Source organism: Mercenaria mercenaria, chromosome 17 (assembly GCF_021730395.1).
Source record: "Mercenaria mercenaria strain notata chromosome 17, MADL_Memer_1, whole genome shotgun sequence".
NCBI classification, from domain to species: Eukaryota; Metazoa; Mollusca; class Bivalvia; order Venerida; family Veneridae; genus Mercenaria; species Mercenaria mercenaria.
Genome location: NC_069377.1, coordinates 9,034,080 through 9,051,555, shown reverse-complemented (window position 1 = coordinate 9,051,555; position 17,476 = coordinate 9,034,080). Strand labels below are relative to the sequence as shown.

The window sequence follows — 17,476 nt, the reverse complement described above, 5'->3', positions numbered from 1 at the left end:
TTTTCATGAGATCTTCATGAAAATTGATCAGAATGTTCACCTTGATGATATCTAGGTCAGGTTTGAAACTGGGTCACGTGGGGTCAAAAACTAGGTCAGTAGGTCTAAAAATAGAAAAACCTTGTGACCTCTCTAGAAGCCATATTTCTCAATGGATCTTCATGAAAATTGGTCAGAATGTTCATCTTGATGATACCTAGGTCAAGTTCGAAACTGGGTCTCGTGAGGTCAAAAACTAGGTCAGTGGATCTAAAAATAGAAAAACCTTGTGACCTCTAGAGGCCATATTTTTCATGAGATCTTCATGAAAATTGGTCAGAATGTTCACCTTGATGATATCTAAGTCGAATTTGAAACTGAGTCACATGGGGTCAAAAACTAGGTCAGTAGGTCTAAAAATAGAAAAACCTTGTGACCTCTCTAGAGGCCATATTTCTCAATGGATTGTCATGAAAATTGGTCAGAATGTTCGCCTTGATGATATCTGGATCAAATTTGAAACTGGGTCACGTGCGGTCAAAAACTATGTCAGTAGGTCTGAAAATAGAAAAACTTTGTGACCTCTCTAGAGGCCATATTTTTCATGGGATCTTTATGAAAATTGGTCAGAATGTTCACCTTGATGATATCTAGGTCAGGAACGAAACTTGGTCATGTGCGGTCAATAACTAGGTCAGTAGATCTAAAAATAGAAAAACCTTGTGACCTCTCTAGAGGCCATATTTTTTCAAGAGATCTTCATGAAAATTGGTCAGAATGTTCATCATCATGATATCTAGATCAAGGTCGAAACTGGGTCACATGTGGACAAAAACTAGGTCAGTAGGTCTAAAAATAGAAAAACCTTGTGATGTCTCTAGAGGCCATATTTCTCAATGGATCTTCATGAACATTAGTGAGAATGTTCAGCTTGATGATATCTAGGTCAGATTCGTAACTGGGTCATGTGCGGTCAAAAACTAGGTCAGTAGATCGAAAAATAGAAAAACCTTGTGACCTCTCTAGAGGCCATATTTTTCACAAGATCTTCATGAAAATTGGTCAGAATGTTCACCTTGATGATATCTAGGTCGAGTTTAAAAATGGGTCACGTTCCTTCAAAAACTAGGTCATTAGGTCAAATAATAGAAAAACCTTGTGACCTCTCTAGAGGTCATATTTTTCAATGGATCTTCATGAAAATTGGTTAGAATTTTTTATCTGGATGATATCTAGGTCACATGCGCTCAAAAACTAGGTCACTTTGTCAAATAATAGAAATAACGACGTCATACTCAGTTCAACACTGGGTCATGTGGGAATAGGTGAGCGATTCAGGACCATCATGGTCCTCTTGTTTACTTAAAGAGTTTTTTGGTTACAGTTTTTACTGGCAAAGCTCTAATTCAGAGTCAAGCACTGAAAAATGTCGAGCGTGCTGTCTTACGGGCAGCTCTTGTAGAGACTAGGCTAGTCAGTAATTGTTACAACAGTTTAGCATGCCTTACAGGTACAGACAAAGAGAAAACGTCACTCTAGTAAGGAACAGCAGAAAGAACTTCGTAAATTCTCAGCTCCATATCTAAATTCTGCTCCAGTTGCTGGTAATAAGCAACAAAAGGCTTCAAACTTTGACAGACTGGTTGGACGAATGCAGCAAGAGTTCCCACATGCTAGCAAGTTAGTACAGGTTTCGTTTGGAGTTTGTCAGATGCTAATTTTTTATAGGGGAAGGAATGCCTGGCCATTCATAACACTGAAGGATTTTCTGAAATTGTTAGGGCTGTAACGAGTATCCGAGTACTCGGATATCCACGAGTTTGACCAAAAGTTTCAGTACGGATATTCGTCATTCTCAAGATCGTTGGATCGGGATCTTTTTTATTATTAATACATGCATTTTGTAAAATGCTATCAATAAAACTAAAATAAACCCACATTAAACGTCTATAATGAATTTTCTTGCACATCTAAGACGATTACGCGTTCTAAACCGGATGTAAACAAATGTCTTAGGTAGAGTTAGCATCGGTCCTATTTTCGAACTAAAATTCATATGGAATCTGTCAAAACAGTGAATAAACATTTATCATTTAAGTAATTAAATTCAATAAAAAGTTAGATACAAAATTTCTGTCCAACAAATAAAATTTTCTTATCAAAAAAAGCGGAACTGTTACTAAATATTGTGATATTAATGACCGACGTCATATCGTTCATCTGCAAGAATGGCCGAACATTACAGAAGTCCACCTTTAATCAATGAGCAAAACATTAAACATAGGTCAAAACTATTAAACTGAGCACTATGAGAACTGCAAAGCTTAGATTCCATAAAGAAAACAGTACAAAAATAACAGGCTTGCATTTTGTATCATTATAAGTTGCTGCTGGTGATCCGTGGTTGGATCTGTTAATCGTCAGCCCTGACTTGCCAATTGGATCAGATCACCACTTGTCTGACGATCCACAGCCCTAGAAATTGTATCTCTTTTAAAAGAAGATATGGAAGTTTGAAATACAAGAAAGTGTTTAACCATGAAGGCAGCCATTTTAATGTTTACAACTTTATTTACAATCTAATTTGTACATCTTGAATATTTCTTTAAAGAAAGTTGCTGCCAGTTTTAACAAATACATGTATTGAAATGGTCATAACTTTCTTATTCTTCAGCCGATTTATAAAAATTTTCACTGCTTGAAATCATTAAAGTGAATATTAGAACAAAATGCATTTCTCTTTAAGTTCTTAAATGCCTCGTTATTTATATAGAGAACAAGAGTTTAAATGGCAATTTAGAATTCTCCCCTTATGATTGAATTTGTCAGAAAATACCTTTTTAACAAGTTTTAACTTACCTGATATACACTGATCAAATCTGCTATAGCCCCCTCAATATTTTTGGCAATATCTTTCTTAAAAAGTTTTATAAATGTACTCACAGTATGCCAAGAATATCAAAGGAATATCAAAAGTTTTGTTATGCCCCCGAAGGGAGGCGTATTAGTTTTCAACTCTCCATCCGTTAGTTCGTCACAACATTAACTTTCAACTCTCCGTCCGTTAGTTCGTCACAACATTAACTTTTTGCATGAAGGCACTTTACTCGCGAACCACTGCACCCAGGACCTTCAAACTTCACGTGCTGGTAGTACTTATTGAGTACACAACCCCTACTGACTTTGGGGAGACCAGGTCAAAGGTCAAGGTCACCAGGTCAAAGGTCAAGACGCTGCGGGGGGCATTTGTCACCCATTAGTGACAGCTCTTGTTTAGTATAAATGTTAAACATGTTTGATGCGCATTCACGGAGAAACTTAAGCCTTTAGTGTGTAGTGTGTATTATTTGAATAATTTATTTTTAGACAAGAAGTAGTAGATGCTATACAGAAAATCAGAGTATCCCGTGGCAGTTTAAGTGGACTGAGCATGGAAGTCATCCTAGAAAAGGCTCAGGCTTTTATCAGACCAGGACAGAAAAAGGTATTTGTAGGAATCATCTTGAAGTGGAGAATAGAAGAAAAACTACTGGTATAACTTGTGTATCATGGAGATTACCATTGCTTAAAAGAAACAATTTCTAATTGTGTAATTTTGTTCCATTTGATCTTGTAGCAATACAGGAACTTTAACATTGCTGAAAATGATGTTATGAAAAATCTAAAAAAAAACAAAACTATCAGTATGTTACAGTTAAAAGGGAAAGAATACGGGTCCCACTAGGTTGAGAGATGGAAAATTTCAAATTGTTTTATAGTGAGAACTAAATATTTATAAGATTTGGACTTTGCTTTGGCAGTACCTGGTTAGTAGGTAGACCTTTTGAGCTTTATTCCATTTTGGGGTTGGGGTGGGGGAGTATAACATGTTACCTAGTAAATATGTGCCAACTAAATACTTGTTTATATAGTGGACCCGTAATGACATTTGGCAGTTTCTGTGCCATTGCTTAGTCTTGTTGGCAATTTCGGCATTCTTCAAATGAAATATATCTCAAGGAGAATATATCTTTTTATAAAGGGCGGAGAATATGGAAAACACATATGTAGAATACATAATGAAAGGGAAACTGCAGATTGTCATTACACGTCCACTACCTTACAATACTAATATTGTATTGTAGATACCTGGTCTATGGGCTGAGCAGAAGAAGCCTTCGCAGACGTTGAATCTTCCACCCAGAAAGCAACAGTCTACAACTAAACCTGTAAGTTTACTGGATTTGAAACTTCCACCTAGAAAGTCTGCCTCGGTAGGTTTACTTAAACTGGACATTCCACCCAGAATGCAACATTTGTATGCCGGAGTAAGTCAGCTGTTGAAACAGTTGTTATGGCAGCATGGCTTTGTTATAACAGTTCATTGTTCAGAAAATGTTTAAAGGCTTAGAACATTTACAGGATAATATGTTTAAAGACCAGTCTCTTTTTTAACTTCAAAACTGTGGGGGCTCTGTGTCAAATGATGTGTCCTCTGTTTTAAAACTTTGAAGACCAGTCTCACACTTAATTCAGATTTATGGGGACTCTGTGTCAAATGATGGGTCCTCTGATTTAAAACATAGAGGACCAGTCTCACACTTAATTCAGATTTATGGAGACACTGTGTCAAATGATGGGTCCTCTATTTTAAAACGTTGAGGAGCAGTCTCACACTTAATTCAGATTTGTGGGGACACTGTCAAATGATGGGTCCTCTATTTTAAAACGTTGAGGACCAGTCTCACACTTAATTCAGATTTATGGGGACACTGTCAAATGATGGGTCCTCTGTTTTAAAACGTTGAGGACCAGTTTCACACTTAATTCAGATTTATGGAGACACTGCGTTAAATGATGTGTCCTCTGTTTTAAAAAGTTGAGGACCAGTCTCACACTTAATTCTGATTTATGGAGACACTGTGTCAGATGATGGATCCTCTGTATTAAAACGTTGAGGACCAGTCTCACACTTAATTCAGATTTATGGAGACACTGTGTCAAATGATGGGTCCTCTGTTTTAAAACGTTGAGGACCAGTCTCACACTTAATTCTGATTTATGGAGACACTGTGTCAAATGATGGGTCCTCTATTTTAAAACTTTGAAGACCGGTCTCACACTTAATTCAGATTTATGGGGACAATGTATCAAATGATGGGTCTTGGATTTTAAAATGTCTCAGCTTCACATTTAATATTGAAATTTCTACTTTGTGCTCAAAAACAGCCAGTCAGATATTCTTGAGACTTGTCTTTAAACACTCCTTGTAGCCTTTGACTTGTTAACAGTTAAACAAACATTTGGTTACGTTTACCCTTTCACAGAAAATTCGGATATTGTGAAGTCATCGGGATAGAACATTTTTATTCCTTTCAACCAGTGTTTGTTGTTTGTTTAAATGTTGTTATAAATCGAAGAGTTAATTAACTTGTTTGCTTATCAATTTTAATATAAAAACAAAAAAGAGAAAAATCTGGGAATGAAAACTACAGCTATATCCAGTTTTACTGTAATACATACAGTGGTATTATACGCCCATTTGAAAAATGGGACGTATTATGGGAACGCCCCTGGCGGGCGGATGGGCGGCGTCCACAGACTTTGTCTGGAGCATATCTTCTACATGCATGGAGGGATTTTAATGAAACTTGGCACAGTTATTCACCATCATTAGACAGAGTGTCATGCGCAAGAACCAGGTCCCTAGGTCTAAGGTCAAGGTCAAATTTAAGAATGACTGTCCGGAGCATATCTTCTTCATGCATGGAGGGATTTTGATGTAAGTCGGCACAATTGTTCATCATCATGAGACGGAGTGTCGTGCGCAAGAACCAGGTCCCTAGATCTAAGGTCAAGGTCGCACTTAGAGGTCAAAGGATACAAGAATGAAAACTTTGTCCGGAGCATTTCTTCTTCATGCATGGAGGGATTTTGATATAACTTGCACAAATGTTCACCACCACAAGGCGGAGTGTCCTGCGCAAGAACCAGGTCCCTGGATCTAAGGTCAAGGTCGCACTTTGAGGTCAAAGAATACAAGAATGAAAACCTTGTCCGGAACATTTCTCCTTCATGCATAGAGGGATTTTGATATAACTTGGCACAAATATTCACCACTACAAAACGGAATGTCATGCGCAAAAACCAGGTCCCTAGGTCTAAGGTCAAGGACACACTTAGAGGCCAAAGGTCAGATACAAGAATGACTTTGTCCGAAGCATTTCTTCTTCATGCATGGAGGGATTTTGATGTAACTTGGCACAATTATACACCATCATGAGATGAAGTGTCATGCGCAGTTCCCTTCTTTAAAATTACTTCCCTTTGTTGTTACTGTAAATAGCTTATATTGTAACTTTTTCATTACTAGTCATAGGGAAAAATCAAGACCACTTTTCTGTAGTACAACATAAATGCTACATCCAATTTTGAGGTGTATTTTGACCAATCTCTACCTGGTAAAGATTTTTTTGTGGACTTACAATTTTTTTTTTTGATTTTTTTTTTAAGATTAACTTCCCTTAGTTGTTACTATAAATAACTTTTATTGTAACTTTTTTATAATTGACCGTAGGGACCACTTTTTTGTGGTACAACATAGATGTTACTTTCCAATTTTAGGTGTATTTTAAGGTATCTCTACCTGGTAAGGAGTTTTTTTGTGGACTAAGAAAAACAAAAGACTTACAATGATTACTAAACAACCACAAAATTAAAATTCCATTTGCAAATACAGGTGCTAGAGTAAAAAAATTTGCTATGACGGGCGTATATTGTGCCATTCTGGCACTCTTGTTTAAGTTTGAATTTGCATTTTTTTTCTAATGGTAACGTATAATCTTTTTGATTGAATAATTACAGAAGAAACAAATACATATTTAAATATTTCTATGTACAGTCTCTTAAGAGTGTAGAAATTATAGGTAATCTTAAAAATGTATGGAAGAACAAAGTCAGTATACATATATTATTTATGGTTAGTAAAAGGTCAATAGCACAATCATCTTTTTAGCCCACCTGTCACAAAGTGACAAGGTGAGCTTTTGTGATCGTGCGGTGTCCGTCGTCCGTCCGTGCGTGCGTCCGTAAACTTTTGCTTGTGACCACTCTAGAGGTCACATTTTTCATGGGATCTTTATGAAAGTTGGTCAGAATGTTCATCTTGATGATATCTAGGTCAAGTTCGAAACTGGGTCACATGCCATCAAAAACTAGGTCAGTAGGTCTAAAAATAGAAAAACCTTGTGAGCTCTCTAGAGGCCATATATTTCACAAGATCTTCATGAAAATTGATCAGAATGTTCATCTTGATGATATCTAGGTCAAGTTCGAAACTGGGTCACATGCCTTCAAAAACTAGGTCAGTAGGTCTAAAAATAGAAAAACCTTGTGACCTCTCTAGAGGCCATATATTTCACAAGATCTTCATGGAAATTCATCAGAATGTTCACCTTGATGATATCTAGGTCAGGTTCGAAACTGGGTCACGTGCCTTCAAAAACTAGGTCAGTAGGTCTAAAAATAGAAAAACCTTGTGACCTCTCTAGAGGCCATATATTTCACAAGATCTTCATGAAAATTGGTCAGAATGTTCATCTTGATGATATCTAGGTCGAGTTCGAAACTGGGTCACGTGCCGTCAAAAACTAGGTCAGTAGGTCAAATAATAGAAAAACCTTGTGACCTCTCTAAAGGCCATATTTTTCATGGGATCTGTATGAAAGTTGGTCTGAATGTTCATCTTGATGATATCTAGGTCAGGTTCGAAACTGGGTCACGTGCAGTCAAAAACTAGGTCAGTAGGTCTAAAAATAGAAAAAAATCGTGATCTCTCTAGAGGCCATATATTTCATGAGATCTTCATGAAAATTGGTCAAAATGTTCACCTTGATGATATCTAGGTCAGGTTCGAAAGTGGGTCACCTGCCACCAAAAACTAGGTCAGTAGGTCAAATAATAGAAAAACCTTGTGACCTCTCTAGAGACCATATTTTTCATGGGATCTGTATGAAAGTTGGTCTGAATGTTCATCTTGATGATATCTAGGTCAGGTTCGAAACTGGGTCACATGCCTTTAAAAACTAGGTCAATAGGTCAAATAATAGAAAAACATTGTGACCTCTATAAAGGCCATATTTTTCATGGGATCTGTATGAAAATTGGTCTGAATGTTCATCTTGATGATATCTAGGTCAAGTTTGAAACAGGGTCATGTGCGGTCAAAAGCTAGTTCAGTAGGTCTAAAAATAGAAAAACCTTGTGACCTCTCTAGAGGCCATACTTGTGAATGGATCTCCATAAAAATTGGTCAGAATGTTCACCTTGATGATATCTAGGTCAAGTTTGAAACTGGGTCACATGCCTTAAAAAACTAGGTCAGTAGGCCAGTAGATATAAAAATAGAAAAACCTTGTGACCTCTCTAGAGGCCATATTTTTCATGAGATCTTCATGAAAATTAGTGAGAATGTTCACCTTGATGATATCTAGGTAAAATTCAAAACAGGGTCACGTACCTTCGAAAACTAGGTCAACAGGTCAAATAATAGAAAAACCTTGTGACCTCTCTAGAGACCATATTTTTCAATGGATCTTCATGAAAATTGGTCAGAATTTTTATCTTGATAATATCTAGGTCAAGTTCAAAACTGGGTCACATGAGCTCAAGAACTAGGTCACTATGTCAAATAATAGAGAAAATGACGTCATACTCAAAACTGGGTCATGTGGGAAGAGGTGAGCGATTCAGGACCATCATGGTCCTCTTGTTTTAAAGACAGTAAAGAAATGTTTCTGTTCTTTTAACCCAAACTAATCAGTTTGCCTGCTTTTTTCCTTGCTTCTTGCTAATACATTCTATTTCAGGATGTTGAAGTTGTAACATGTTCATAATTATAGTTCTTAATTTTTATTCTGAATCATTATGAAAACAGCTCTAGTATCTGCTTTGAGAATTTGAACATTTTTAGGAGATGCTCTTGCTTCCTCTCCTAATTAACTATTGTTGCTGGTTATTAAAACCATTGCCACATAAGCAGTTGAAAAATTAAGTATGTTTTGTTGCTTTCCTTGTCTGTGACTTGAACATGGCATCCAGGCAAGGGGGACAACTCCATATGTTTTGCTGTTGGATTCTGATAGCCTCCCTTCCAGTGGAAGCTGCAGCTTGGTGGTGGTCCAAAATATAGACTGGTTCCAAATGTAACTGTTACAGTCTAGAAATTCAGGAAAACAAAAATACTGTTGGTCTGTTTACACAACAGTAAGCTAGTTAAAAATGCTTTTAGTGTTGACAAAATTGGAGTTTTTGAACGAAATTGGAAAGGTAATCAAATAGCAGTATTGAATGTTTATATTACAATGTACATATACTTTGCAGAAGCCGTGAAAGAAAATCAAGTACCAAAATAGAATATTTATGCCCATTATAATAATAAACTATCTATGTCAGAAAAAAACTCCTTGCAAAATGCTACTGGGAAAGAATAAATTTAAAAAAAAGAAATGATAAAATAGCTCCGAAATGGTGAACTAAGGTTAACCCAGTTTTGACCCAATTTTAAAGAAATTTTCTTACCATATTTGTCTAAACAAAATCTCACACATGTTAGAACTGTATCACCTAGGGTCAAAAACCTCATTGCTAGGTCAAATCATAGAAAAACCGTGTTAATAGTCTGTGCCGTTATTTCTTCTTGATCCTTTTGAATTTTGGTCAGAATGCTTGAGTGTATAGTTAAGGTTTTGATACAGGCTAGTTTCTCAAAAAAAAGTGCACGTTTTTAGCAGCACCTTGGGTATTCTTCCACCAACAAAAGATGGAAAAGTTGCTGTATGACTTAAATCAAGAAGACCCTGAACCAACAAAATAAATAAATGAATTACCATTATGTTGCTCTTTGTGTTTGCCTGTATTTTATACATGAGTGGACCCTGGTCACATGTACTAACATTCAGTACAGGAGCTGTGGAGAAATTTTGCCCAGGTTTTAGATATGGTGAGGCTGCAGTGGCGTTGCAGTTACTGAAATACACAAAGTAATAATGAATGGCACTTTCTTTTAAAGAATTTTCTGTTCTGGAAAATCAACTTATTTTGTCTTAGGAAATGCATGCAAATAAGAATAAAAGCTCATGTTTTAAGCTCAGTATTAACTTCTTTCAGGGTGAGTTGTTTATATAGTTGGATAGTCTCGTATCCATCAGCCATTGTCCATCTTCTGTTTTAGCGTCTTTAGTAATTACCTGAACAGCTGCTCCTCAGACTCTAGTGGGCAGAATTACACCAAATTTAGTCTTAGAAAGCTTTTGAACAGCTTCTTTTCATGAACTGCTTGATAGATCTTCACTAATCTTGGTCTACAGCATCATTGTGTGGACCATTCTCACCTATGTTCAGATGGTACCCATTTTCTGCACTGAGGGGTTTATAGAGCTAAAAATAGAAAAGGTCAAAAGACTCTTTCTCGTGAACTACTTGATGGATCTCATCAACTAAACTTGTTTTTAGCTTCCTTGCATGCAGCTTTCAAATGGGTTTCCTTGGCTGTACTTCGAGGCTCCAAGTATTAAAAGTATTTTTTCTAAAAACCTCTTAAAACAAATTTTTCTCATGAACTGCTTTAAGAAACATCACCCAATTTTCATCAGCAATATCCATGGATGGAATGTTCCCTGGTTTGTTCAGATAGATTCACTCAGCTGCACTCTGATGAGCCTTCAGAGCTAAAAATATTTTTATGGCCCCGAAGGTTGGCATGTTAAAATCCCACTATGTGTCCGTGCATGTGTTCGTCCATGTAAATTCTTGTCTGGGCTGTAACTCTACAATCAATAAAGGGATTTTGAATTTACTTGGCATAAATGTTCACCATAATGAGACAACATGTCATTCGCATGACCCTGACCCCTAGCTCCAAGGTCAAGGTCACACTTAGAGGTCAAATGTAAACAGGGTCTGTTTTGTGTCCCATCCATAACTCTGCCATCCATGAAGGGATTTTTGAAGTAACTTGGCATAAATGTTTACCATAATGAGATGACATGTCTTGCGCAAGACCCAGACCCCTAGCTTCAAGGTCAAGGTCTTATTTAGAAGTCAAAAGTTAACAGTGTCTGTTTCATGGCCAGTCCATAACTCTGATATTGATGAAGGGATTTTGAAATTACTTGACATAAATGTTCCCCATAATGAGACGTGTCACACGCAAGATCCAGAGCCCTAGCACTAAGGTCAAGGTCACACTTAGAGGTTAAAGGTTAACATGGTCTGTTTCGTGTCTGATCCGTATCTCTGCCATTGATGAAGGGATTTTAAAATCACTTGGCATAAATGTTCCCTATATTGAGATGACATACCAAGTGTAAGACCCAGACCCCTAGCTCCAAGGTCAAGGTCACACTTAGAAGTCAAAGGTGTTTCTTGTCTTGTCCATAACTCTGCCATTTATCAAGAGATTTGCAAATAATTTGACACAAATGTTAACCATATTGGGAAGGTGTGTCACATTCATGACCCGGGTCTCTTGGGTCAAGGTCAAGATCATGAAATGGTGTGTGATTTTTTTGCACAGACAACTGTAGCATTCTTGGGCACGCTTTGGGGGCATTTGTCACCTATAGTGACAGCTCTTGCTTTAAATCTCTTCTAAGACTTTACTGATGGATTTTCTTGAATTTTGAAGAAAGGTGAAGGTGAAATGAGTAGCTGTGGGTCTTTATGGCCGTCTTATGAAATTTACATATATTTTACATGTATTTATGACTTTGAAAGAAAACAAATATGAACTTACTTCAGCTGTGCACTAACAAAAACAAGAAATCTTGCTCTGATATTTGTAACATCTTTCAATAGTTCCTTCTTCGTTTCATTTTCATAAAAACCTGAAATTCCTCCAAATAATGAACAAACGTAGATAAATGTTAGACAGGTAAAATGCTTGTTTTTAAACATCATTATTTTTGAAGGAATATAACTTTGCTGAACTAGAACTGTGTTTGTGGGTCATTGTCATTTGATAAGGATTTTACTGTATGGTATACTTTAAAGCCCTGCTCCGCGGCTATTCAAATTCTATTGTGTGTTTGCAACCCATTGTTACAATAGGTAACAGTTAACGGCCACGCGCCACACTTTAGCAATCAAAACCACAGGTATTTTATATAGAATTTTATATAAAATAGACTATTTTGACAGGCGTCACTGTTCAAAGTCAGGATTTTCATGCTTTTTCAGTGACAGTATAAGGTGAAAAGGTAGGACTGGAGCAGGTCTTTAAGATAATGATATCTCTAGATGTAGATTTACAATGAATTTCATTTTAAAGCCGTGTTTTGTTTTTCGATTCCAAAACATTGCTACTCAGATTAGAAGTAACTGTTGAAAGATTGTCTTACACTTACAAGAATACAGAAGAAATAGCTGTTTTCTATGGTGTACTGTTAAGAGTCATTGTTGAGTAGCCTCTTCACCCTGTATATTGGTATGACAGTACTGGTAATATTGCCTTTAGGTTTAAAGGTAGATAATGTGATACTACTATAATTATATTGTGAAAATATGATATTAACATTGACATTTAGTAACTTGCCCGTAAGTGGAAAGGATGATAGTGTGATAATATGGTACAATAGTGCCATCGCATAGTGTCTTTGCTTCGTATTATTACACTATTGCTATGATCAATCTGCAGGGCAAAAGGGCAAAATAATGATGGCCTCAATGGAACACTATAGTTAAGTTATTAAAATAAAGCAAGTTAAAAAAAAAAAAGAGGTCTTATTTTCAGTCTGATAAATGTGCAAATACATTTGAAGAGGATATATGTGTGATATGTCATGATCCACTGACCACAGAGCCTGTGAAAGAACTGGACTGTATGCATGTGTTTCATTCACAGGTAAGAGCATTTGTAATGTTTAAACAGCTTACAAACCCTCTAAATGGAACTTTAGGCTGGTTTTGAAATTTACCCTGCTGAATTTCTAAAATGGACTGGTCTGTCATTCAGTTGGGGCAGCACCATTTATTATTTGAAGGGGGGTTGGCTGAAATTTACTGACTGAATAGCAACCATTGCAATCCCAGATCAGCCTGCACATCTTTGTCAGCACTGGTCACAAATGCAGAATCACTTCCCACCAGCAGGCTAAAGGTATTTTTAGATGCACCAGTTTTCACCCAAGTTAGTGGGTATATAGTTTTTATCGGGGCCTCCATGGCTGAGTGGTTTATGTCACTGATTTTGATTCTCTTGCCTCTCACTGTGTGGGTTTGAGTCTTGCTCTTTGGTTCTACCCTGATGTCCACCTGTGATATAATGCATGGACGTCTGCATGGGGTCTTCCTCCACTGCCAAAAGCTTGAAAGAAGCAGATGCGATAAAGCTTTTGTATTTGGACGTACTGTTAGGTATATTTGAGCCGCACCATGAGAAAACCACCATAGTGCATTTGCGACCAGCATGAATCCAGTCCAGCCTGCGCATCCGCACAGTCTGGTCAGGATCCATGCTGTTCACTAACAATTTCTCAAATTGTAACAGGCTTTGAAAGCGAACAGCAGATGGGCAGGTTGGTCAGGATCCATGCTGGTTGCAAACGCACTATGTTGGTTTTCTCATGGTGCGGCTCATTTGTATATAGGGGAGTTAGTTCAGACATGTCATAGCATTCTCATTTAGAAGAATGATAATCATAGGTCTGTGTTTATATTGAAATCTTTGTCATATTTTACAGTGTATCAGTCAGTGGGTAGAGAGAGAACGAACTTGTCCAACGTGCCGGAAACTTGCCCTGTTCCCAGAAGAATTTCCAAGGCTTGGAAAATAGAACACAAGAATATATATTGTGCCTTTGAAATCACCTTGGACAGACCATATTAATTGCATTGATCTCATTTACAATATTTTACTGCTGTGCGTGGCTTTCAACTCTGAACGTTTAGTCTGAAGAACTTGAGTGTACATCATTTCTGAAGGAAGTATGGATGCACAATTTTGGACATTTCTAATGATAAAACGAAGTTCTTGATATTAGAATATGAATAATGTGTATGTGATCAATGATAATGTGATAAAACAAAAAGTATTGTGAAATTGTCACATCGCCGCAAAAAGTGGCTAACTACATTGAAAATGAGAAGCAAGGTACCAGTTTTTTTTCAGATGAGGTGAAGATTATTACCGGGGTAATATCGAGGCAACAAAAGAAACACATGCAGACATGTTCTGATTGGTACCTGACACTTTTTTTTTTCTTTTTTTCTTTTTTGAAAATACTGCATTAATACAATGAAATTGCTAGGATTCTGGAAAACTAAAGATTTCAGATCACTAGATCAGCTTGATTTATTTGGTAACATTGTACTTTGATTTTGTAAAGGCTTCAGACCACTAGGTCGGGTTTATTAAGCTGGTTACATTTTACTTTGATCCTGTAAAATGTTCAGACCTCTAAGTCAGCTTGATTTATTTGGTAACATTGTACTTTGATTCTATAAAGCGTTCAGGCCCCGTGTTCACAAAACATTTTTCGGTCTTAGCTAAATTTGAGCTTGAAATTTTGAAAACTTCATGGTCAAATTCCAATTGAGACTGACCATCAATACTGAATAGCCGCTTGAAAATAGCTATTAACTTAAAATTTTGTTTTAAACATGCTATTTAGGTATAAATGACATATAAAATATCATTAACAAACACAGCTGAGACTGAAAATGTTTTGTGGACATGGGGCCAGACCTAAGTCAGTTTGATTTATTTTGTAACATTGTACTTTGATTCTGTAAAGTGTTCAGACCTCTTAAGTCATCTTGATTTATATGATTACTTTGTACTTTGATTCTGTAAAGGCTTCAGACCTCTTAAGTCATCTTGATTTATTTGATAACATTGTACTTTGATTCTGTAAAGGCTTCAGACCTCTAAGTCAGTTTGATTTATATGATTGCATTGTACTTTGATTCTGTAAAGGCTTCAGACCTCTAAGTCAGCTTGATTTATTTTGTAACATTGTACTTTGATTCTGTAAAGGCTTCAGACCTCTAAGTCAGCTTGATTTATATGATTACATTGTACTTTGATTCTGTAAAGGCTTCAGACCTCTAAGTCAGCTTGATTTATATGATTACATTGTACTTTGATTCTGTAAAGGCTTCAGACCTCTAAGTCAGTTTGATTTTTTGATTGCATTGTACTTTGATTCTGTAAAGGCTTCAGACCTCTAAGTCATCTTGATTTATTTGATAACATTGTACTTTGATTCTGTAAAGGCTTCAGACCTCTAAGTGAGCTTGATTTATTTTGTAACATTGTACTTTGATTCTGTAAAGGCTTCAGACCTCTAAGTCATCTTGATTTATATGATAACATTGTACTTTGATTCTGTAAAGGCTTCAGACCTCTTAAGTCATCTTGATTTATTTTGTAACATTGTACTTTGATTCTGTAAAGGCTTCAGACCTCTAAGTCAGTTTGATTTATTTGATAACATTGTACTTTGATTCTGTAAAGGCTTCAGACCTCTAAGTCATCTTGATTTATTTGATAACATTGTACTTTGATTCTGTAAAGGCTTCAGACCTCTAAGTCATCTTGATTTATATGATTACATTGTACTTTGATTTTGTAAAGGCTTCAGACCTCTAAGTCAGCTTGATTTATATGATTACATTGTACTTTGATTCTGTAAAGGCTTCAGACCTCTAAGTCAGTTTGATTTTTTGATTGCATTGTACTTTGATTCTGTAAAGGCTTCAGACCTCTAAGTCAGTTTGATTTTTTGATTGCATTTTACTTTGATTCTGTAAAGGCTTCAGACCTCTAAGTCAGCTTGATTTATTTTGTAACATTGTACTTTGATTCTGTAAAGGCTTCAGACCTCTAAGTCAGCTTGATTTATTTGGTAACGTTGTACTTTGATTCTGTAAAGGCTTCAGACCTCTAAACCAGCCTGATTTATTTGCTAATATTGTACTTTGATACTGAAAAGGCTTCGGACAACTAAGGCAGCTTAATTTATTTGATTATAGTATACATTAAACCATTTATTTTGATATTATAAAAAGCATTATTGATAGGGTTCTTGCAGAAATAGTACATTAATTTTCATGTAAGGTTGTAATCCTGTTTCCATTGTTCATTCTTTTTATGCCTTTTTTCTTGCGTTTAAGACAATCATGTATGTTGCAATAGTTTTCCATACTAGTGTTCAGATATCTTCAGCTTGCAATAATTAAGGTGCTAATTTTTTCTTTCAGGCCTAAATTAAAATTAAGTTTGTTTGACCTTTACCGACCCAGTATTTTTACAGTGGGTAGGTAGGTAGGTAAATAATTTTATTATATTTAAGATTTTTTTTAATGTTTGTTGTCTCAGTAATAATAAAAAATAAAGTCTATTTATTAATACCTATTGCTTGTAGATAATCTCGGAAGATGCTCTGTTAAATGTATGCTTGTAATAAACCCCTAGCCCTATTCATGCACACACAATATGGGCACAGACTTAATTTGCACATAAGGCAAAGTTGACAAAGTCTTTGAGTATCTTTCATGTCTATACTTTTTCTTTATATATATATCAAAAATGTTTTCACTACATCTGCGCTTAAAAGTACAAAACGATATAGTCGCGAAAATATTTGGCATCTAAACACACTACTGAATTACAGCTTATTTTCAACAAGTGTTTGATGCTTAATTCAATAGATATTAACTTTTTATGAGTTTTAGAAGGTTTTTACAACGGTTATGGCAGTATGCAAGCAAAAGTGATGATTTTTTAGCTTCAAGCTACTTGCACGTATTGGTCATGTCACTAAGAACAGAAACAAGATTGGGTTTCCCCGACATCAGACATTTATTATGCCATTGTCCTGGCAAAAGAAGTATAAGATTTTTATACCTCTTTGTTCTGGCATTACAAAATTAAAATATTAAAACTATCTAGCTTGTCATATTTCAAAACATTTACGTTCGTGTCAAATTCTTGAAATTCGGAAACTGAGATTTTCTCACTTCGAACAATTGCATTTCAAAACGATCTCTGATTAAAGACATTTTGAAATCAACAATTAAGTCAGTTCATAATATATTTTCACAGATAATCAAATTTCCCACCACTTGCCTGTCTATTGCCGTAATACTGTCACTGTTATGAAAGCAGTATTATTTACAAGCAAATTTCAAATATAACACATAGTAGACAAATAATAATCTCATGTACATTACGTTTCCTTTGTAATCAATCATATTTGTTCTTCTTAAATTTCGTTTTCACAGCAGACATTTTTCTTTCAGGGTATTTTAGTGATCACCACCACCTAGTTGCTCTCCATAATAACTGCATCGATAGTAAAAATAATCACAGTCTAGCCCTTACCGTATTTTCCAAAAATGTTAGGACTAGTTATTTTCACTTTCTCAAGACTTATTTCCCGAAAAATGATTATTTTGTAAAGTGTCCCAAAAATATGGACACAATAATCATAATCCACCCAATGTTGAAAGCGTAATA

At 35.9% G+C, this 17,476-nt stretch overlaps 2 protein-coding genes across 2 annotated transcripts in view; one reads left to right on the top strand and one right to left on the bottom strand.

The window, feature by feature from the left end:
* Nucleotides 1–16,496, top strand: part of LOC123536635 (E3 ubiquitin-protein ligase TTC3-like) — a 29,533-nt gene extending 13,037 nt beyond the window's left edge. The window contains exons 4-8 of the mRNA XM_053528723.1: nucleotides 1,490–1,659; nucleotides 3,346–3,463; nucleotides 4,104–4,286; nucleotides 12,749–12,859; nucleotides 13,698–16,496. Of these exons, the coding sequence (XP_053384698.1) occupies nucleotides 1,490–1,659; nucleotides 3,346–3,463; nucleotides 4,104–4,286; nucleotides 12,749–12,859; nucleotides 13,698–13,790 (675 nt within the window). The 3' untranslated portion in view covers nucleotides 13,791–16,496. The remainder of the gene's footprint in view (nucleotides 1–1,489; nucleotides 1,660–3,345; nucleotides 3,464–4,103; nucleotides 4,287–12,748; nucleotides 12,860–13,697) is intronic.
* On the bottom strand, nucleotides 8,587–12,255 carry LOC123536637 (uncharacterized). Its single transcript, XM_053528967.1, has 3 exons — nucleotides 11,753–12,255; nucleotides 9,846–9,984; nucleotides 8,587–9,175 (listed from the first exon to the last, which is right to left on the bottom strand). Exons 1-3 carry the CDS (start codon nucleotides 11,914–11,916, stop codon nucleotides 8,975–8,977), a joined length of 504 nt encoding a protein of 167 aa, XP_053384942.1. The 5' UTR covers nucleotides 11,917–12,255; the 3' UTR covers nucleotides 8,587–8,974.
* Nucleotides 16,497–17,476: the final 980 nt, after the last annotated feature.

Bases quoted from the DNA above. Each gene is read 5' to 3' on its own strand.
- LOC123536637 (XM_053528967.1), bottom strand. From the start codon at position 11,916: ATGATGTTTAAAAACAAGCATTTTACCTGTCTAACATTTATCTACGTT. The intron at 9,985-11,752 runs GTAAGTTCATAT...TGTGTATTTCAG, and splicing joins TTTGTTAGTGCACAGCTGAA to TAACTGCAACGCCACTGCAG. The intron at 9,176-9,845 runs GTAATTCATTTA...CTGAATTTCTAG, and splicing joins ACACAAAGAGCAACATAATG to ACTGTAACAGTTACATTTGG.